The sequence below is a fragment of the Pan troglodytes genome, chromosome 22 (assembly GCF_028858775.2).
Source record: "Pan troglodytes isolate AG18354 chromosome 22, NHGRI_mPanTro3-v2.0_pri, whole genome shotgun sequence".
NCBI lineage: Eukaryota > Metazoa > Chordata > Mammalia > Primates > Hominidae > Pan > Pan troglodytes.
This window is the reverse complement of record NC_072420.2, coordinates 40,118,553-40,141,305: the sequence shown is the minus strand read 5'-3', so window position 1 is coordinate 40,141,305 and position 22,753 is coordinate 40,118,553. Positions and strand designations below refer to the sequence as shown.

At 41.5% G+C, this 22,753-nt stretch overlaps 2 protein-coding genes across 26 annotated transcripts in view; one reads left to right on the top strand and one right to left on the bottom strand.

Annotated features, from left to right (window-relative positions):
• SH3BGR (SH3 domain binding glutamate rich protein) overlaps positions 1-5,438 on the bottom strand; it is a 69,137-nt gene extending 63,699 nt beyond the window's left edge. The window contains exon 1 of one of the 2 annotated variants that reach the window (XM_016938552.4): positions 5,373-5,438. In XM_016938552.4, coding sequence (XP_016794041.1) covers positions 5,373-5,426 — 54 coding nt within the window. In that variant the 5' untranslated portion in view covers positions 5,427-5,438. Of the gene's footprint in view, positions 1-5,335 lie in introns of both variants that reach the window. The other variant, XM_063803640.1, reaches the window with a different exon arrangement.
• The window catches only part of LCA5L (lebercilin LCA5 like), a 40,288-nt gene continuing 22,825 nt past the window's right edge, over positions 5,291-22,753 (top strand). For 2 of the 24 annotated variants that reach the window (XM_063803368.1, XM_063803363.1), the window contains exons 1-5: positions 5,515-5,540; positions 6,522-6,623; positions 7,066-7,132; positions 15,740-15,862; positions 21,881-22,143. The gene's annotated coding sequence lies outside the window, so the exon portion shown is untranslated. Of the gene's footprint in view, positions 5,816-6,521; positions 6,624-7,064; positions 7,133-15,708; positions 15,863-21,880; positions 22,144-22,753 lie in introns of those variants that run through there. The other 22 variants (XM_063803367.1, XM_063803365.1, XM_063803370.1 and 19 more) reach the window with 22 other exon arrangements.

Here is a 22,753-nt window from a genome sequence, read left to right as displayed (position 1 = left end):
TAGGCTCTTTGTTTACATAGGTATTTTGTGTTTATTTATATATATTTGTGTTTATACATTTTAATGTTTATACAGGTATTTCGAATTGTGTTAAAAGTTAGAGAGGGTCCGGGGCGGTGTCTCACACCTGTAATCCCAACACCTTGGGAGGTCAAGGCAGGAGGATTGTGTGAGCCCAGAAGTTCAAGACCAGTCTGGGTAACATACTGAGGTACGACTTTACCAACAACAATAACACAAAAAAAAAACAGCCAGGCATGTTGGCAGGCGCCTGTATCTGTATTTCCAGCGACTTGGAAGGCTGAGGTGGAAGGATCCCTTGAGCCCTTTAGCCAGGAGTTTGAGGCTGCAGTGAGCTATGATCGCACCCACGGCACTCCAGCCTGGGTGACAGAACAAGACCTTATCTCTAAAACAAAACCAAATCAAACAAACAAACAAATTAAATTAAAGGAATACAAAATCTAGCAAAGAAGCCCAAATGCCAGCTACGTAAATTCTTCTGATAGATTTCAAAATCAAGATCAAGGGCATTAGGGACAAAGGGCTAGTTTTTCAAGAAGCACTTGGGGGATATTTAGCTTAGATAACTGAGTCTCTTACTGTCTCTCTCTCTGTCTGTTCTCCGGCTCCCTTTTTAAAATCCCCTGCTGCTCATCATGGATTGGGTGGCACCGACGTTCTGAAGCAGAGAGGAATCTCCCAGGCTTCTGTACTCCCTCTTCACCTGAGTCCCAGAGCCCCAGAGGCATGTTTCCCACCCCCTCAGGTAGGTGCCTGCAACGAGAAAAGACATCCCAGTCCCCGGAATATCCCAGTTCCTGGAATATCGCTTAAATGCCTCTACATCACAATGAATGATTGAGGTGACTACCAACATTTAACTTTTGGCTTCAACATGCAAAGTTAGCTGCTCCAAAAATAAGGTCCTTGATGAAGATGACTAATGGTTCCCCAAATTTAAGTCAGTAGAATTATAAATTTTATTTTAAAGCACATCAAGGATTACAGATCAGTTTTTCTTTTCTGCATTTTCAAAATTTCTACAGTACGTATTATTTTTTCATACAATTATATATTTTCACACCTTAAAGTCTGCCACATAAGCATGCCATATTTCTCCAAATATTCTTGAAGAAAGTGGAGGCATATTTTCTAATGACTTTGTAAGTTAGTAGCATAAACTATAGCTGGATTCTCATGTGCTCTAGAGAATACGCATCTCTTGATTATATCAGGTGAAAACTGCCCTCAATAATGACACCTCCTCCATCTGCAAACCCTGGGGAGAAATTAATTTCCTACTCAAATAACAGCTAACAATTTGTAGGTGTTGTCCATGTGCCAGATCTGCTCTAGGTGCTTTGCATAAGCCACTCCCTTAACCTGTATAAGAACCCTAAAACTGTGTTCCATTATTATGCCCACTCACCATGAGGACACAGAACTAGAGATGATGGGAATAGGAAATGGCATATCCAAGACTTAAGCCTCACCCATTCCTCTCTACACCACATGAGAAGCTCCTGAGATGCTACCCTCAAATTCCTAGTGCCCCCTTTTCACTATGAATTTTTTTAAGTTTACTCTTTTCGAAATGACCATAAAAATGTACAAATTAAAAATCTGAAAACTCCAGGTGAAAGATTCCTTCTAATGTATTATTAATGACACAAACGAGCTTCAACATAATTAACAGGAATAGCGAACATTCCAAATGCATCTTAAAATAAAGCTCAATGAACCCCTGACTTACAAAATCCACTTCAGAAAGAAGGTGTATAATTTAGTGAAGATGCAAGCAGCCAACCATTCAACATCTCCTGCTTGCTGTTTACGTCTGTTCACAAAGACCAGGAGATCCACGGAGGAAGGAAAGGAGATTTTATTTTTAGGGGGAGATACAACCTGCAGATTGGGGAATGCAGCTTACAGAAAAAACCAAAAATGCACATGCTGCAGAAGGGAGGAAGGAGCTGGTATCTGTGTCTTACAGAGTCAGCCTTACATACATACTGAGCAAGGTTGCAGAGGATCTACTAATATTTATGAGGAAATTCAGGCATGTGTGCAGTGGGTAAACATATATGTATCATACATTCCATGTTCACCTTGGGGTGGAGTTCTAGCATTAAAATGGGATGGAATTTGGCTCTTTATATCAACAGGTGAACTATAGGGCACAAAGACATTTTATGTGCAATTTCTATAAGCTGGCCAAAATTGGCTGGAGGTCTGCAGCTGTTTATCAATGAAGAATGTTTATAAGACCAGTCCTTTGTCCAACTGGAGTTGTAGTAGGTCTGCAAGGCGTTTGGGGGTGGGGGCGCATACTGAGGGAGGGAATGTTTCCATTGGCTGGCATCAGGCAGTCTATCGGGGTCAGTTGGAAATTTTCCAGCTGAAGTTGTGTTGGCTATGCTTTTTCGAAGCTGGTTTCTGCTTACTTAATAGCAGTTAATAATGCAAAAATACGTAACTAACCCCTCATCCTTCTGGCTGTGACATTCTGGAGGTTTTGTTTTGTTTTGTTTTGTTGTTTGTTTTTTGTTTGTTTCTGTCACCAGGCTGGAGTGCAGTGGCTTGATCTCAGCTCATTGCTACCTCCACCTCCCAGATTCATCTCCTGCCTCAGCCTCCCCAGTAGGACATTCTGTTTTTGGTGCATCTCATTTTAGGAAACAGGAGTTCATTTTGTCCGTCTGTTGGAGTATATTTTAACAAGTCAAATAACATCACTTTTTGATTTGATTAATTTTGATTTAAAGACATGAGGTACTGGGCTACAAACTTCATAGAGACCCCCAGATGATCTCATGATAAATGATACCAGATGATATGTTTTGATTTACATAACTTTACAGATAACTTAAAATGACAAATAAAGACACGTCTTTATTATGTAGAATGATGGAAATGATTACCATAATAACTGTAGTGGGTTGAATATTGTTCACCAAAATTCATGTTCAGCCAAACCTCAGCATGTAACCTTATTTGGAAATAGAGTCTTTACAGATGTAATCAGCTGGGGGGGTCTTGTGATTAAATCATCCTGGATTTAGGGTGGGCCCTAAGTCCAATGACTGGTTGTCCTTATAAGAAGACAAGACAGGGAGACACAGAGAAGAACACCCTGTGAAGATGGAAGCAGAAATTGGAGTGGTGCTGCCACAAGCCAAGGAATAGCAGGAGTCCCCATAAGCTGGAAGACTCAAAAAATTCTCCCTAAGAGCCTTCAGAGGAAACATGGACTTTCAGACAACTTGGTTTCATACTTCTGACCTCCAGAAATGTGAGAAGATAAAGTTCTATTGTTCTAAGCCCCTAAGTTCGTGGTAGTCTGTTATGGCATCCCTAGGAACCTAAGAACCTAATATAGAGAAATAAAGGCTATGCTTTTTATGTGGCATGATGGAGATGGCCCCAGAATAGTGAAAGGCCATGGCTCTTCTCCTTCCATTGTGTACACAGAAAAGAACACCCCTTCAAAAGCAAAAGCAAAGGCCGGGCACGGTGGCTTATGCCTGAAATCCCAACATTTTGGGAGGCCGAGGCGGGCAGATCACTTGAGGTCAGGAGTTCAAGGCCAGCCTAGCCAACATCGCAAAACCCCATCTCTACTAAAAATACAAAAAGAATTAGCCGGGTGTTGTGACTCACACCTGTAATCCCAGCTACTCAGGAGGCTGATGCAGGAGAATCACCTGAACCCAGGAAGCGGAGGTTGTGGTGAGCTGGGATGGCGCCACTGCACTCCAGCCTGAGCGATAGAGTGATACGTCTCAAAAAAAAAAAAAAAAAAGCAAAAGCAAAAGCAAAGAAAGATTCAAGGGCAGATTTGCAGTGACTTATCATGTCTACAGACTGGGAAAAGCTGGTAGAAAAGAGGAGGAAACCATTCTAAGGAAACTCTACCTTTCAATTCCTCCAGTCCTGAGCTCCAGGGTTGGATGTTCCCGCAACGGCAAAACTCCGCTCTCGTTACTGTCATGGGGCCACCACCAGCCACCAAGCATCAGCCCATCTTTCCATAATGTCAAGTCTAGAGTGACATTTGTCTAATGTTTGCCTACCTGGAGATGTTGCCCCGCCCACCACCACCAGCAAAAACAACCGGCACCCATCTTATACGGATAATTCCCTACCTAAGGAGTTCTAGAAATGCATGGCCCACCAAAACTCACGGTGGGTCATGCATTTCTAGAGGAAGAAATGGTGATATGGAGAGAAAGCTTGTCCTAACCCACTTCTACCAAAGTAGGATTAAAGTCAATTTGAAAAAAAACACCCGTTTCTCCTTTTATATAAAAACCAAATGCAGAAACTATAAAGAGAAATGTAATAAGCTTGACTCTAAACAAATACCAAAATACACTGTAAACAAAATTAAAGGTAACTGACAAACTGAGGAAATATTTGCAACGTATATCACAAGCCAAGTTTTCAAGCATCAAAAGTCCTTACAAAACCCATTTTTACAAAGATGAATGTCAAGTTTTAAAATGGACAAAAGACAGGAAAATGCAAATCACACAATAAGGACAAATGGCACTCAAGATATGGGAAAAAGTCTATTCTTCCTACTAACAAGGAAGTGAATACAATTAAAGATGCCAATTTTTGACAATAAAATGGGCAAAAAAATTTTAAGAAAAAAGAGAATTTCCAATGCGGGCCAAGTATTGGGACACTTACTGGAAGGCAGTTTCCCTCTACCTTTAGAAAGCCTCAAAGTGAGCATATGCTTTGGCCCTGCAACCTCACTTGTAGGAATTTATCCTAAGGAAACAGTCAGGGGTGACCTCAAAGATTCATCTGCAAGGATATTCAACATGGCTTTGACGCAGGAAAAAAAGTAAATAAATAAAAGGAAACAATGTAAGTCTTCCTAAATTATGCCAAATTCCTATGCTGTCATTAAAAAACACCTATAACTCCATCATCTAGGTGATTTTGACTTTTGCTTTGGACTTGCCTGTACATTTCTATATTCTCTATGCCAAACACGCATTGTTTTGTCATCAGATTTTGTTTTAAAAAAAAAAAAACAAAAAAAAAATCGTCTTTATGACAAGAGGTTAATAGGGGAACTGTGCTTCCCAGGACCTGACCAGGCGTCTACACCCGCTGCCTAGCAGCCTACCGGCAGGCGTCTACACCCACCTACTGACTCAAGTTACCTAAGACTGACAGAGCCTTAAGAGGTCGGGAGAGCGCCAGAGCGCGTGACAGGCTCCCTCGTCTCGGTGCGGCCACGCGGGAAGGGAGGGTCCCGGGCGCCGAACAGGGACGGCAGGAGGATCGTTTACAGACGTCTACACAAGAAACTCACTTCCCGTCACCGAAGACAAACGCGAGGCCACACTGACCTCCAGGCCCAAGACGCCCCTCCCCGCCGCGGCTCCTGCTGCCCGAGTGCGCATGCGCGCGCCCAGCCCCCGCAGGCCGGCGCTTCCCAGGAGGCCCCGCGCGCGGGTTTCCATGGTGACGCGCCGGCGCTGCGGGGTTGGCGCAGTCGCGGGAACAGCGCGGAGCAGGTAACGGCCCCGCTGCTGCCGTCGTCCCCCTCAGCCGGTTACCCTGTTACAGCCCCAGCTCTGGGCCCTTCCGGACCCTCCTGCTACGCTCTTTCTGGGCTTCCAGTATCGCCGGTCACTCAGTCCTCGCCCCTGCCTGCCTCGCTGGCGCCCCGCCGTTTCCTCCTCGCGGCACAGTCTGCCAAGGAACAGCTACCCCGGCTCGGCAGTGACCGGGCGCCCCGGCGACACACGTACTCTCAGGCCCGCTGGGCAGGGGGACGGCCTGGGCCGAGGTGACCTAGCGCTCCCGGGGCCGCGCCTGGGTCTGGCGAGGGGGCGGAGGCCGATCTCACCGCCGCCCCACCGAGGGAACTTTGGGGTTTTTCTATCTGAATCTTCTATCTGACCTCCGATTTTGCCTCTGCTTACTTGCTGTTTTGCTTTGGATTAGTTTTTCTTTCTAACCTTAGCGCTGGCATCTCCCTATCTCGTAGGAATCTAAATCTTTTGAAATGTCTTCTCTGTCTGTTTGTCCCCCACTCACCCAGCCTCGGGGCTCTTTATCCACACCCTCCCCTCAACGTGTTAACGTTTTGTTGCCACACTTAAGCCAACGGTTAACTTTTTTCAGAGACCAGTTTTTTTCCACGGCTGAATGTGAGCTTGAGCCTTTTTTCTGTCTACACTCAATCCCTAGATGAACTCATCCAGTCGCCTGTACTCAGAGCCTATCTGAATTCCAGTGAGCCCCAAGTGTGCATTCCCAGCCCTCGCCCCTCCCCTGAACACCAGATCCCTGCATTTAGCTGCCTGCCACATCCCTACTTGGATGTCTACGGCATCTCAAACACAGCTCGTCCAAGATAGCGCTCAATAATTCCCCAAGCCAAGCCTGTCCTCCCACAATCTTAATCCACCATAGTTGCTGGAAATTCCATCCTCCAGTTGCCCGAGTCTTGCATCCTGCTTGAGTCCTGTTTTTCTCTTCCTCACCTTCAGTCTGTCAGCACTGCCTTCAAAATGCACCCAGAATAGACTCACAATTCTACCATTTCTCTCAACCGCCACTGTCACCACCTTGGTCCAGGCCCCCATCATCTGGTGCGTGGATTATTTTACTTGCTTCCTAATTGGTTTCCCTGAGTCTGCCCCTCCCCCACTTGAGCATGACAGTCTTAATGGTATTTCCCCGTTCTCTGTTATTTCGTATGAATAAGTTTTTTAAAGGATTATATAAATTACAATTTCCTTATATAAATTACAACTTCCATAGGTAAAAGTGCAGTATTTTCAGTATGTATTTTGCAAATTGCAACTTTTAAACCGGGTCAACAAGGCCATATAAGCATCCTGCTAACAAGCTAAAAATGTAAAGACACCCCTTAGCTTTGTTAGGTATAAATATGACAGTGCCCCTGGAACAGAACTATGGCAAGAGCTTTACAAGGGACTGTCCTGAAGAACAAAAGAACCCAGAGCCTTCTTCCCAGCGCAAAGACAGGAATCATGTAGGAGTTTAAGCTCCTCCTTTTTTATTTTTTAGAGAAGCACCAAAAGAGGCAAACTGAGATGCAGACAAATGATCATCTGTATGCTGATCATTTTGAATAGTAAGTACCTGGGTGCTGATACCGCGATCAATGTGACAGGTCCCTGCCCTCAAGGAGCTAAGGCCCCTAGCCAATCTCTCTTTTTTTGTTGTTTTTTTTTTTTTTTTTTTTTTTGAGACAGAGCCTTACTCTGTCGGCCAGGCTGGAGTGCAGTGGCAAGATCTCGCCTCACTGCAACCTCCATCTCTGGGCTCAAGCAATTCTCCTGCCTCGGCCTGAGTAGCTGGGATTACAGGTGTGCGCCACCATGCCCAGTTAATTTTTGTATTTTTAGTAGAGATGGGGTTTCACCATGTTGGCCAGGCTGGTCTCAAACTCCTGACCTCAGGTAATCTGCCTGCCTCGGCCTTCCAAAGTGCTGGGATTAAAGGCGTGAGCCACTGCGCCCGGCCCTACCCTTGCCACTCTCTTAAACTCCTAGCCCCATCTTTTCTCTTTTGCCATCAGGTAAAACCCCAATTAACCAAAGTAACAGAGTAGGATTGCCACGGTTAGCTGAGGGTCTGTAGGAGATTGCATTTCATAAATGACCATTTTCCTCAGATTTGATCTCCCACCATGCCCTTGTGCTGTCACTTCATAGAGAAGCTTGAAGCTGTCACATGGGAATCCCCTCATTCTTCAGCTCCCAAAACTGCAAGCCTTACTTATATCTGTTCCTACCTTCCTTCCTCCTCCTAACCAAGGCCACTCCCTCTCCGTGCTTTGGATCCCATCGCTTTCCACTCGCCAAAAACTCTACCCTGTCAGGTATACATTCCCTCTCCTGTATGATCACCTGTTCCATCTCAGCTGGCTCTTTGCCATGGTTTTGAAGCATGTTCAAGTCTCCCATCACAAAAGAGAAAAAAAGAATCTTCTTTGACCCCACGTTCCCCTTCAGTTTCCAGTTATTGTCCAATCCCTTATCCCTTTCGACAGGCAAACTTTAAAGAACTGCCATATTCAATGCCTCTATTATTTGTCTCTCACTCCTCAGCCAGTCTGGCTTCCCTCTTCATCTCTGCTAAAACAAAAACCAGGAATGAGACTTTTTCAGGCTTCGTTTTGCTCAATCTCTCAGCGGCATCCGAAACTGCTGCCCCCATTTCACTCTACAAACACTGTCTTCCCTTGGCTTCTGTGACCACCCCTGACTCTTCTGCTTTTCCTGCTGCCATTCTGGCTCACCCTCCTCTCCCAGGCTCCTTAATATTGGAGATTCTCAAAGCTCGGCATCTGTTCCCATTTTATTCTCCATTGCGCCCCTTCATCTAGCACAAGGCACAGATTCACACGCACAGCTTTTAAGTTCCAGCCCTGTGCTCTTGACTCCCACCTTTCTCCAACTTGACCTTCTCTCAGCTAGACTCGTACATTCAGCTAGCTGCGTGACAGTGTTTCTTAATACCACTCAGTCTCCTCCAATTCAACATGCACAAAACCAAACAACCCCACTTCCCAACCCCAGCTGGAAGCTCTTCCATTGTACCTAGAATTCCTCCTTGACCCTTATCACACCCCAACACCCAGTGAATCCTTAAGCCCAGGTGAGGTTGGCTCCTGGGCATCTTTCACATCTCTTCATTGTCGTGGACACCCAAGTGCAAACCACCACCTTCATTCAGCCTGCCGCAGTCCTGTACCAGCTGGTCTCCCCACATCCCCTCTGGCTTTTCTCGATTCTTCACCCTGCAGCCAGAGTAACCTTCAGAAGGCAGAGCTGATTATGCCACCCCTCCCCGCCTCCCTCTTTTGCCTACAGCCAGCTTCCCATTGCCCTCGGATTAATGATCCACATCATAAACACGCCTTCCGAAGGCCCTGCAGCTGTTCACCCCCGCCTGCGTCTCAAGACTCATCTGAAACCGCTGGCCCTTCTCACTGGGCTTCAGCCACATGGGCCTCCTCCACCCACCAGGCCTTGGCATTCTTTCCTCTCTGTCTGCATTGTTTTTCCCTCCTCCCTCTCATCCTCTCTTGCCTAGTTAGTTCCCACTGACCCTTCCTATCTCAACTCAGACAGTACTTCTACAGGGATAACTTCCCTGATCGCTGTCAGGATCAGGTTTCTTTATCTTCACAGAGTTGTATCTCCTTCCTTGAAGACACTCAGGACAGTCACTATTATGATTAGTTCATTACTGACATAAGGCCCACAAAAATAGAAACATTTGCTGTTTGTGTTCATCATTGTATCTCCACACCCCACACAGTGCCTGGCACATAGTAAGCACTCAAATGGGTGCTGAAAGAATGAATGAAATGAACATTCTAATGTGTAAGAGATACTAAGCGCCGTGTGTTTTAGTACAATTCTATTAAAATAGAATGAAAATCTAGTAAAAATAATCAAGCAAACACTGAAAATTAAAAAGAATGTTGTGTCAGGGTAGCTAAAAACGGGTACTTGTGTAAAGATTTGTAGCCCTTTACTCAGTGCACTACATTGCATTTGCCACCACTTGGTGGAAGTAGAGAGGCACGGGTTCTTATCCTGAAGGTGACTAGGGTGTCAGTCGGGTAGTGAACTCAAACATTTGTTCTAAAATATATAAAGTTGTTAAATTACCAAAACCTACATAGCATAGCTAGTCTGTAACCATCCAAACTTTGAACGTGGCACATTTTCATGTTATCAAATAAACTTGAAATTGCTTATATATATAGGTATATTTCATTTATGGATTTTAGTGCTAGACTGGACCTTAGATGTCACTGAGAAATCAGCTAATTTCTTGCCTTAGACATTTGAGGCCTAATAGCTAGTTGTATTGGCAGAACTGGGAACATACCTTTTTTCTTCCACAGTATACTGCCTCTCAATCAGTGTTTTGTTCGTTTGGTTTTTTTGGTTTTGAAACAGGGTCCCACTCCGTCCCTCAGGCTGGCATGTAGTTGTGCGATCACAGCTCACTGCATCACTGCGGCCTTGACTTCCTGGGCTCAGCCTCCTGAGTGGCTGGGACTGACACACCCGGCTAATTTTTTTTTAGGAACAGGGTCTCACCATGTTGCCCAGGCTGCTCTCAAACTCCCGGGCCCAAGTGATCTGCCCACCTCAGCCTCCCAAAGTGCTGGGATTACAGGTGTGAGCCACCACGCCAGGCCAATCAGTGTTAAGAATCATAACCTCCCTTTGTCAATGTTTAGAGTGACTCGCAAAATTTCTGAAGCAAAAAACTGGGACACATAAAAGTAGATAAAGTGTTTGAAATAATGTTCTTGAAAACCGTAAGATATTGATTATCTTAGCTATATAATACCACATTTATAAGCTTAGAGAAGAGCTTTTCTGTTCATTTAACATTTTTGTCAAAGAGTTTAGAGTTTAAGCCTTTCATTCAATAGGAACACCCTGAACTTGGGTCTGGCTGATGTTTTTTTCTAACCAGACAGGCTGTGCTTGTGGCAGAAAGACCACAGAGGTGGTGCTGTGATCTTCTCAAGTGCCCATGGACACTAGTGAATGTCACCTGTCCCACCCTGGTGACATGAACCTTGATTACCTGTTCAAGCACAAATCTGCCAGGTTTCTCCACAGCCACCTGTTTTCCCTTTGCATTTGATTAGTGCTTTGGGAAGAGATACTCTGACGTGGTAAATCCCATTTTGTTTTGTTTGTTTTTTTTTTTTTGAGACAGGGTCTCACTCTTGTCCGGGCTGGAGTGCAGTGTTGGCATGATCAAATTCACTGCAGCCTCAGCCTCCCAAGTAGCTGGGACCATAGGTGTGCACCACCACACCCAGCTAATTTGTTTTGTTTTGTTTTTTATAGAGATGGCATCTCCCTATGTTGCTCAGGCTGATGTATCCTTATTGGTATTGATGTTCAAATTGCCCTATCTTTGACTAGTGGGAGCTTCTTAAAGCTGGCTCCTGTGCCCTTTTGATACACACCAGCCTTTCTTCTCTTTGCCTGCCTCAGGCTTAGGATCATCCATTTCTCCAAGGAACCCCAATTCATTATAGCAGAGAATGGTATTTAGTGGAGAATGGTACACAGTGTACTCATTGTTTCTGGGGTGTCGTTGATTCTAGGCCCTCTCAGCAGAGTTAGGGGAAAAATACACGCACACATATACATACATATGCATATACACATACACATACATTTATAGATATATATGCACATAGATCTGTAACTGTATATACCTCCTTGTGTGTGTATGTGTGTGTATTTGAACCTAGCATTTCTCATTCTAATCCAACATTTCAGGGTTCTTTCCAGCCTTCCCTCTTTCAGACAGTAAGAAATTTGACCCCATGATTCTAAATATATTTACTTATGTCCTCAGTTAATTTGTTAGCTCTAATTAATTTCCTAACTTTGCCAGCTACCTGACGCCTCTTTGTCACTCCTCCCCCTTACAACTACTTCACTCTGCTTTCTCAGCCTTCAGCCATGCTTCTGCCACTGCCTCTGCAGGAAAGCCACCTGCTTTAAAAAAAAATCTTCATGGAGTGCTTATGAGAGGGTCGGCTGTTTTCTCCAGCTCATTTTTCCAAAGCAAACAATCCCACCAGCTATCTCGGGTTGGTCATCTTGTTCCTAGATATAGTCCAAGGCAAGGTAAAGCAAGCTGGTTTCTGGAACAATTAAGATATTTCCCCAAAACGTTTGAACTCACCATCTTCTCTGACTTCTTGAAATTTATAACAGTGCAATTTATTTGCATTTAATAGCCTGCTTTTAGTCTCATTTTAATTTGTGATGTTTTTCAAGGTACCTGTATTAGTTCTGTATTGCTGCTATAACAAATTACCACAAACTCAGTGGCTTCAAACAAATTTATTTTCTTACAGCCCTGGAGGTCAGAAGTCTGAAATGAGTCTTAAGGGGCTAAGGTTAGGATGTCAGCAGGACTGATTCCTTCTAGAGGATCCAAGGGAGGATCATTCCCTTCCCTTTTCTAACTTCTAGAAAAGCCTGTATTCTGTGGCATGTGACCCCTTCTTCCATCTTGAAAGCCAGCAGCGTCATGTCTTCTCCCTCTGACTCTGCTTCTGTGATCACAGAGCCTTCTCACTCTGACCCCTCCTGTGTCCTTCTTAGACAGGCCCATGTGATTACATTAGGTCCACATGGATAATCTGGGATAACTCAGGATAATCTTCCCACCTCAAGACCTGAAACTGATCACATCTGCAAAGTCCCTTTTGCTATATATAGTAACACAGGTTCTAGGGATTAGGACATGGACATCCTTAGGGGACCATTATTCAGCCTACCACTGTACCAAATGAAAGTCTTAAATCTTAAAAATGAGAATTTAACTCTATTTTACATGTAGACATTGATTGGAAAATGAACGTATCTTAGAGAATTTACATATCTACACATACACAGATATGCTTTATTTTTTATAATATGCATTATCAGTATTATTCATCACAGTTATAATAACAATAATATGTTTTATCTGATTCTTTAATTTTTGCCATTCTGGTAGATGAAAAGCGGAATCTAATTTGCATTTCATTATGAGTAAGTTCGAACATCTTTTTATACAACTCTTGGTTTTCTGTGTTTCTGTAATGTGTTTATGCTGTAATGCATTCATATCTTTTGCCCATTTTACTAATGGATTATTTTAAGAGGTCTCTGTAAATTAAGGAAATTAGGTCTTTGTCATATGTATTGAAAATCTTTTTTCCAGTTTGTAAGATGCCTTTGAACTTTATTATTTTTTTAATTATAAGGAAGTTTTATATTTTTATGCAGTTATTTTTATCAGTTGTTTCCTTTATGGTTCTAGGCTTTATGTTTTTCCACACTCTGTGTTTTCTTTTAATAATTTTTTAAACATTTACATTTTGAACCCATCTAACCGTCATTTTAGTGTAAGAAATGAAATAAGAATCTGCTTTTGTTTTGATTTCCAGGTAGATTCTAGCCTACCTCTCATCATTTACTGAAGTCCACTTTCTCTACCTTTATCTTAGACTAGGTTACCATATGTATTTGTTTGTGTTTCTGTTTCTGAACTCTTTATTCCAGAATATTGTTCTGTCAAAGCATTAGTATCAGGCTATTTTAGTAACTGTAGTTTTATATCTCAGTATCTGATCAAAGTAGTCCCTTCTCATCATTTTTGTTCATATTTCTTGTATTCTTTCATATTTATTTCTCTATATGAATTTTGTATCATTTGGTCAAATTTCACAAAATTACTCAGTATTTCACTGAGAATACATTGATCATGTAGATTAAATTAGGGAGAATTTACAGCTTTATAATCTGTGTCCTTTTGATATAAGAACAAAATGTGTCCTTCACTTAAATATTTTATTTCAGTAGTTTTAAAGTTTCCTTCATATTATTCATAGTAAACTTAGATGTTTTAAATATTTGGATATAGTAAGTGGGGTATTTTTCATCTATTTTCTAAGTCGTTTTATTTTGCATATAGGAAAGATTATTTTTAGGGCCAGGCACACCTATAATTCCAGCACTTTGGGAGGCCAAAGTGGGCAGATTTCTTGAGCCAAGGAGTTTGAGACTAGCCTGGGCAACATGGTGAAATCCCATCTCTACAAAAACGTGGCCAGGCATGGTGGCACGTGCCTGTAGTCCCAGCTACCCGGGAGACTGAGGTGGGAGGATCACCTGAACCCAGGAGGTTGAGGCTGCAGTGAGCTGTGATCACGCTACTGCACTCCAGTCTGGGCAGTGGAGTGAGACCCCGTCTCAAAAAAAAGATTAATTTTATAGCCATTTTGTAACCTATAGTGTCAATTTAATTCTCTTGATAGTGTTTTATAAGTATATAATCATTTCATTTCATTTCCACATAATAACTTGCCTCTTATTTTCCAATATTTAGACCTAGTACCTCCAGAACAATATTAATGAACAACAGTGATAGTAGGCATTTCTTATCTTAATTCTTACATCAGTGTAAATTAATGTTTCACCATTAAGCTTAAAGCTGTTTTTTTGTTTGAGATAGGTATTTATCACATTGGGAAAGCTTTCATTTGGAGCTTTTCAGATTGGGTTAGCAGTAATGAGAAGTTTTTTCAGGAGTAATGGATATGAAGAGAGGAATTAAGCACAGAGGCATCCGGAACATTAATTTATTTGATCAATATTTATTGGACACTTAATATTCTCAGGAACTCCTCTAGGCACTTAGGATATAGCAATAGACAAAGGAGCCAGAATGCATGCCTTGTGAAGCATGCAGTTAGTGGGGAAGCCAGGCTACAAACAGGCTGAGGAAGTAAAATGGGTGTTAGGTTAGACAGTATGTGTTAAAGAGAAAAAATGAAATGGGGAAGGCAATAGGAAATGTTGAGAATGGATAAGAAAAGAGGGAAAATTTGCATGCTGAGTAAATTTTTTTCCCCAAGAGGCAGGACTGGTTAAGAATATAATTACTGGCCGGGCGCTGTGGCCTGGATCATGCCTGTAATCCCAGCACTTTGGGAGGCCAAGGCAGGTGGATCACTTGAGTCTAGGAGTTCTAGACCAGCCTGGGCAACATAGTAAAATCCCGTCTCTGCAAAAATAAAAAAATTAGTTGGGCATGGTGACACATGCCTGTAGTCCCAGCTACTTGAAAAGCTGAGGCAGGAGGATCGCGTGAGTCCAGGAGGTCGAGACTGCAGTGAGCTGAGCTAACACCACTGCACTCCAGCCTAGATGACACAGTGAGACTCCATCTCAAAAAATATGTATGTAATTACCTACCCATAGAATAATTTCAGCCAGAAACACAGATGTAATCATTTGAATTAAATTATCCTTATGAATTAATTATAAATTCACTACTGAATTTTTTTCATTATATGCGTGTAACAAAATATTTACTTTTAAGAATTAGGATTTTCTAGTTGTATTATTAACCAAGAATCTGATAATTCATGAAAGTATGGAACCAGAATACATTTTAGTATATAATACTAAATCAGTCATTGTCTCTGCTTCTAAAATACAATCCAGTGCTTACAATTAGCTACCAAGAGGGTCGTCTTTTTGTTATTTTTATTGTTGACAGGCAAGAAACACATAATCCAAAAACTTTAATTATTTATGTTCAACTCTGTACTGGAAAGAAAGAGCAGGCAGGTGAGCCACAAGATCTTTTCTGCCAAAAACTTGAAAAGGCACTGCTGTGTATGGCTCCTTCAAATCTTATTTCAACATCACTGTTTGATAATCACATCCAAGAATTTCCCAATCAACTGCCAACAGGTGATTCACTTTCATAGAGAAAAAGCCGCCTGTGGCCAGGTGCAGTGGCTCACACCTGTAATCCCAGCACTTTGGGAGGCCAAGGTGAGTAGATCACTTGAGGTCAGGAGTTTGAGACCAGCCTGGCCAACATGGTAAAACCCCGTCTGTACTAAAAATACAAAAAAATTAGCCGGGCATGGTGGCGGGCGCCTGTAATCCCAGCTACTCAGGAGGCTGAGGCAGGAGAATTGCTTGAACCTGGGAGGCAGAGGTTGCAGTGAGCCAAGACCACACCAATCCATAATACAAGGGAATATATATATATTAATTAAAACTGCTTCAAAACCTTATTCTTATTACATAAATATGTTTCTTTGTGAGATTGTAACATTTTCCTTTTGTAATACCATTTTAGGTTTTTTAATATATATTCTTTCTTTAAAAAGAGACCAAAACCTGTCAAAAAAATACTACCGTGGAAAGCTCATAAATACTACAGTGTGAAGAACCCTGTGCTTATCTTCAGTTTATCATCAGACATCTTAGGGAAGTTTGATAAAGAACACCAGGTATGCAGTAATCACTTTCAAACATTTTAGTGTGTTTTATTTTCCATCTGCCTTGTTGCAAAAGCAGGAGAAAAGACACCTGACCGTTGTATTCAGAATGATTCAGACAATACCTTGATCTTGAACATTCTTATTTCTAATTCACTAATTAGATAAGCATAATATAGAAGTTTACTGTTCTTTTAAGTAGCCATCCCTTTCACCATAGTGCATTCCGGGAAAACGTAACCTCAACCAGATCAGATTTTTTCCATTAGAATAGTGTTTATAATTACTCATTGTGTTCCTGAGTCATAACAGCAAAGAAACAACTATAAACTCCATAATGATAGAGACATAATAAAATTATGCTTCATGTGCAGTAAAATAGGCACCACTATACTGTAAACTGTTCAAAATATAAATGCTGCCAAACTAAATCTGAACTATACTGTAAATTTGATACAAAAACTAGTGTAACTATAGTAGATATTAATTTTATAATTACTAACTTTGCCTATTTTAAGATCCTTTTGCCTTACCTTCTTCATAACCCCAGTCCCTGGAAGACACTAAATAAATGTTCTTTGACTGAACATATTAATTAATTAAGAACATCAGTGGCCGGACATGGTGGGTCATGCCTGTAATCCTAGCACTTTGAGAGGCTGAGATGGGAGGATTGCTTGAGCCTAGGAGTTCAAGACCAGCCTGGGCAACATAGTGAGACCCTATCTCTTCAAAAACTAAAAATATTAGCCAGGCATGGTGGTATGTGCCTGTAATCCCAGCTAAATGAAAGGCTGAGGTGGGAGAACTGCTTGAGCCTAGGAGGTCAAGCCTGCAGTGAGCTGTGATCACACCACTGCACTCCAGTCTAGGCAACAGAGTAAGACCCCGTCTCAAAAGAAAGAACAGTAGGTGGTTGGTTTAAGGCCTGGATTTTTCAAAAATGCACCACATAATCAGAAATTTGTATGTGGAAACTACACTTTTTATTGATAACAATAGAGAAGTGTAGTGTATGTATATTAATATGAAGATTTCTGAAATAGTTTAATCAACTTAAAAGTGCAGTTATAGGCCTGATACTAGTCATCAATTTTTAACAGGTCAGTGAGAAAACTGGTATTTAGCAGACTGAATATATGATCCTACTTGATACCTGCATTCAGGACACATTCATTGCCAACTATAGTAATAGCCAAGAATCAAACTGGGTTTTACTTTTGTTTACATTGCTGATAATGTCTCTCAGTCACCATTTCGTGGAAAAGAATAGAACTCACACAGTGCCAGGTGAACCCAAACATACCTGTATTGAGGTCATATAGGTAGAAATTTTAGGATGGTTCTGGAGTCCTGGGAATTCCAGAATGCTAGGAATATCCTGTCTCTTTGATGAGTATAATTTATGTACAAGTAACTCTTTTGGAAATTTACCTACCCTGCCAAGGCAGGAGAATTGGCAAAACTCTGTCTCTACAAAAAAAAAAAACAAAAAAAAGCTGGTTGTGGTGGCATGAACCTGTAGTCCAGCTACTTGGGAGGCTGAGGAGGGAGGATCACTTGAACCCAGGAGGTGGAGGTTGCAGTGAGCCAAGATCGTGCCACTGCACTCCAGCCTGGGCAATAGAAGACCCTCTCTCAAAAAAAAAAAAAAAAAAAGCTACAGTAACCAAAATAGTGTGGTATTGGTATGAATATAGAGAAACAGATCAGTAGAACAGTGTAGAGAGCACAGAAATAGATCAACATATGAATATCTGGGTTTTTACAAAGATGCAAAGGCAATTGAGTGGGAAAAGGATAGTCTTTGCAACAAATGGTGCTGGAGCAATTGGATGCCCATATACCAAAAAATGAATTTTAATCCATAAGTAACTCAAAATGGATTATAGATTTAAAGTAAAACTTCTAGAAGAAAGGAGGATATCTTTGTGACCTCAGGTCATGCAAAAATTTCTTAGATACAGCACCAAAAGGATCTTTTTTTTTTTTTTTTTTTTTTGAGACAGAGTTTCTTGTCACCCAGGTTGGAGTACAATGGCGCAATCTCAGCTCACTGCAACCTCCACCTCCTGGGTTCAAGCAATTCTCCTGCCTCAGCCTCCCAAGTAGCTGGGATTATAGGCGCCCGCCACCACGCCCAGCTAATTTTCTTATTTTTTGGTAGAGATGGGGTTTAAACTTGTTGGCCAGGCTGGTCACGAACTCCTGACCTCAGGCAATCCGCCTGTCTTGGCCTCCCAAAGTGCTGGGATTACAGGCATGAGCCACCGTGCCCAGCCAGGATCATTCTTAAAAGAACAAATTGATAATTGGGCTTCACCAAAATTAACAGTCTGCTCTTTAAAAGACATTTTTAAGAGAATGAAAAATCACAGATGAGGAGAAAATGTTTGCAAAGCATATATCTGATAAAGGATTTATATCCAGAATATTCACAGCAATTTTATTTGTAATAGCCCAAAACTGGAAATAGCTGAAATGTCTGTGAACAGATGAATAAACAAATTATGGTTTATACATACAATTGGAAACTACTCAGCAACTTAAAAAAAAAACAAATGAACTACTGATATTGATGCACATAGTAACATGGATGAATCTCATAATAATAATGCTGAGTGAAAGAAGCCAACCAAATAAAAATACATACTGGATTATTCCATTTATATAAAACTCTATAAAATGCAAAATAATTGATAGTGACAAAAAAACAGGGTTTGCCTGGGTTGGGAGTGAGGCGCAGGGAAGGATGAGAGGAATTACAATGGGGTGCTGGGAGGCTTTGGGAGATTATGTGGTTGTGTTCACTGTCTTGATTGTGGTGATAGTTTCATGGGGATACACATTTCTAATCTTATCAAATGGTACTCTTACTAATTTTCTTTGATACCTCAATAAAAGAGGGTTAAAAATAAAGAATTGTATCCCAAAGGTTTAGGAATCAGTTGTGTTAAATATGTACGCTCAGTAAGCCAAATAAATTGACCTATTTGATACATTTTTTTAAATCTTCATTTTAAAATGTTAGCGAATCAGGTACAAAATTCATTTAAGTGTTGTTATCATCTGGTCCCAGCTTTTCTTATGACCTCTTTTTGTCAAAGACTATGCCATTAATATTAAAAACAATTGTCTATTTGTTGTAGCAAAAAGCAGCATACTGAGTTTACCTAAAAGCCAATTTTACCTAAAAGCTGATTTTAGTGACACTGACATTAATAAGCTGTGATAAACACTGGGCCAGTCAGTTTATACACTGATCTTACCAAGTTGTAAATATATTATTTCAAAAGAATATAGCATCTAAATATACTCTATAAAGCATTCATGACAACTTTTAAATTTAGTAAGCTCCCAAAAATTCAGTGTCTTAGGATATGGATTGAAATTATGATTTTTGATTTTCAGATATTTTTGCCTATTTAAGACAAATCGGTGAACACAGCAATTAATCTGAAGTTGCTTGTAGCTTTTTTTACATGAGACAGATTAGGTTATAGTAGTGATCAATAGTAGAATTGATCACTGCCTTATACTATGTGTTTTAGAAATTTGACAAAAGCAAGTTGACAGTACATCCACTAGAAAATTTATGGCAGGCCAGGCGCGCTGGCTTACACCTGTAATCCCAGCACTTTGGGAGCCCGAGGCGGGCAGATCACAAGGTCAAGAGATAGAGACCATCCTGGCCAACATGGTGAAACCCCATGTCTTCTAAAAATACAAAAATTAGCTGGGCTTGGTGGCACGTACCTGTAGTCCCAGCTACTTGGGAGGCTGAGGCAGGAGAATCACTTGAACCCAGGAGGCAGAGGTTGCAGTGAGCCGAGATCATGCCACTGCACTCCAGCCTGGTGACAGAGCAAGACTCCATCTCAAAAATAAAATAAATAAAATTGGTAGCAGTCATTTTCTACTCATCCATTCCACCAACAAAAAAAAAATTGTCTTTATAGTAAGACCACCCTTTGCCCATCCTGAGGCAACTAGATCCCTAATGTTAGGCTAGGCAAATTATTGAGCAGGAAAGATTGTGGATAATTTTGCTAGTAAGGGATCTTCTCACTGAAACACACTGAAACATTGACAGATTTTTGATTTTTCAAGCACTTTTAAGAAGCTACAATTACTTCTAGCTATAAGGATCCTGCAAAATACAGACATCCACTGGAGCCAGTAGGTAATGGGACAACTCAGCATCCACAGAGGCTTATGACTTGCACATCCACGTGGGGAGGGCGGTAACACCTTCCAATCCACCACCTTTCTCACAACTAAGTCTAGAAAGCCTCATTAGGGGACATTTTAATCTGGTAGAATTGTTTTAAGAGTGAAGTTATTTATAGTCTTGTTTATTCTTACGTGGCTCTACAGGATTTCCATTGGAATTTTTTTTCTTTTTTGGCTGTTACATCAATTTTTATTAAACTAAGAGACTAAGATGGCTAGGCTTCTACTTTATCAAACATGGGACAATTGAAGTTCACTTTAGTCTTCTGTGAGAGGCTTGCATTTTTTAAAGAAAAAAGGACAAAGTCAGGAGAGGGACAATTGCAAACGTCGTTTTTCAGGAATTCTCATTGGTCTACAGAAATAACAGTGACTGGCGATTAGATTGTTGTTTGAACCACAGGGTATGAGCTGTGGTGTCCAGCATATGGCATTGTTAGGTTAATTTATAGCTATTGGTGGTGTCAGTCAGAGCCCACGGAGCAAGCAGCTAAGAAATGATTACTTAGCTCAGCTGGGGGGATGGGGGGACGTGACTGCTGTCTCATTCCAATGCCTCTTTGGGCCTGGTCATTTAAAGGGGGTTGCATTCCTCAGATAAGCTTCTTTTCTTTCTCAACCCTATGGGATTGGTGGTGTCACTCACATTTTACAGATGGACAAGAGCACTTAAGTGACAGGCAGACCCAAGTTCAAACCCAAGCCGGTCTGCCTTCAAATTGTCCATCACCTTCTACTCCATCACACTCCCTCCCACTACTGTAGCTGGACAATTTGTGAATGTAACATGAAAAACACTCTTGAATTAAGCCTTTATCCAAAATTGCCTGCATAAGAAGACTTGTTGAAGGAGTGTTCTAAAGTGAGGAAGAAGGAGGGGCTTTAGCAGAAGTCAGCTGAACTCTAGCTTGAGTCAGAAACAACTGGCCAAAAAAACAAATTCTTCTTGCGGATTAGCAACCATTGTTTGAGCCATTTGGATTTACCAAGATAGGTGAGGAGGAAATTAGGGACTGAGGTCATGAGCAAGAGGGCAGGGAGGAACAGCTCCTGGGGACAAGGACAGGCAAGGCTATGAGGGCTACACGGGAGCATTTGTAGTCTTTCAGGGTCCCTTACACCAACATCTGGGATTCTTCTTTTTGTTTTTTTGTTTGTTTGTTTGTTTGTTTGTTTTTGAGACAGAGTTGGCCCTGTCACCCAGGCTGGAATGCAGTGCCGCGATCACAGCTCACTGCAACCTCTGCCTCCTGGACTCAAGCAATCCCACTTCAGCCTCCCAAGTCGCTGGGACTACAAGTGTGCACCACCACACCCCACTAATTTTTGTATTTGTTTTGTAGAGACGGTTTCGCCATGTTGCCCAGGCTGGTCCTAAACTTCTGAGCTCAAGCTATCCACCCACCTCAGCCTCCCAAAGTGCTGGTATTTCAGATGTGAGCCACAATGCCCGGCCTGGATTCTTCTTAATCTAGATGCAAAGGTTCACAAATAAGGATCTGCTTCTGCCCACCACTACACAGCAGAATGTGTCTGGAAAGAGAAATTCTTTGCCTTAGGATTGTGTAATGCTCCCACCAATGTGGTGTTGCAGTCATGGTGCTTAATGAAAAAAGCACTGCCCCTGGAGCTAGGAAACAGGGACAGTCTCTGAACTTTAAACCTGTCTGAACCTATTCCCTCTAGGTGGCTGAGATGAGGTGATGTGAAATAAGTTTGTACAAAGTAAGAGCACTAGTTAGATATTAAGTGTAATGCTAATATTAATTATTACTAAGATCATTTGATTTCTTGTAGTGAGGAGATTGTGGACTGCCTAATATATTTCATCAGAAGAGAAGGCTGGAGAATTAAGCAGATGCAGCAAAAGGCAGAAACTGACTTCAAAAAAACCCTCTCAGTAGAGAAAGTGATATTAGATTCCTATTGCAAAGGATCTAATGCCAGTTAAATTCTCTTTTGCTTTCTTGATAAAACACGAGAATTGAGAATTAAATGAAAAGGTAAATCCTTTTAAAGACCTCAGAAGATGGATCTGTTTGTTTCAATCTGCTTTTGAGGTAAGCTGCTATAAAAGAGATACTTGTGGTGGTATCGTCCTTAGTGCAGTAGCATAATAAAGAAATGCAGAACCATCTGCTTTGTAACTAATGTTAATTTTATTAAGGGTATAAATTTGGGGTCTTTCTTGTATTTCACTTTCTATTCCTTCCATTTTAAATTATCACTTTAGACAACTAAGAGGGCTTATTGAAAGTATTCAAAGTTTATGTCCATGGCTGAGCATAGTGGCTGACGCCTGTAATCCCACCACTTTGTGAGACCAAGGTGGGAGGATCACTTGAGCCCAGGAGTTCAAGACCAGCCTGGGCAACATAGTGAGACTCCCATTTCTACCAAAAAATAATAAGTTAGCCAGGTGTGACGGCACACACTCGTAGTCCCAGCTACTCCAGAGGCTGAGCTGAGAGGATCGCTTGAGCCCAGGAGGTCAAGGCTGCAGAAAGCCATGGCCACACCACTGCACTCCAACCTAGGCAACAGAGTGAGACCCTGTCTTTAAAAAAAAAAAATATATATATATATATATATATATATAAAATAAAGCATAAGTTCATTTTAATGTCAATAAATTCAAAAATACTTTTATTAGGTTTTACTTTTCTTTTA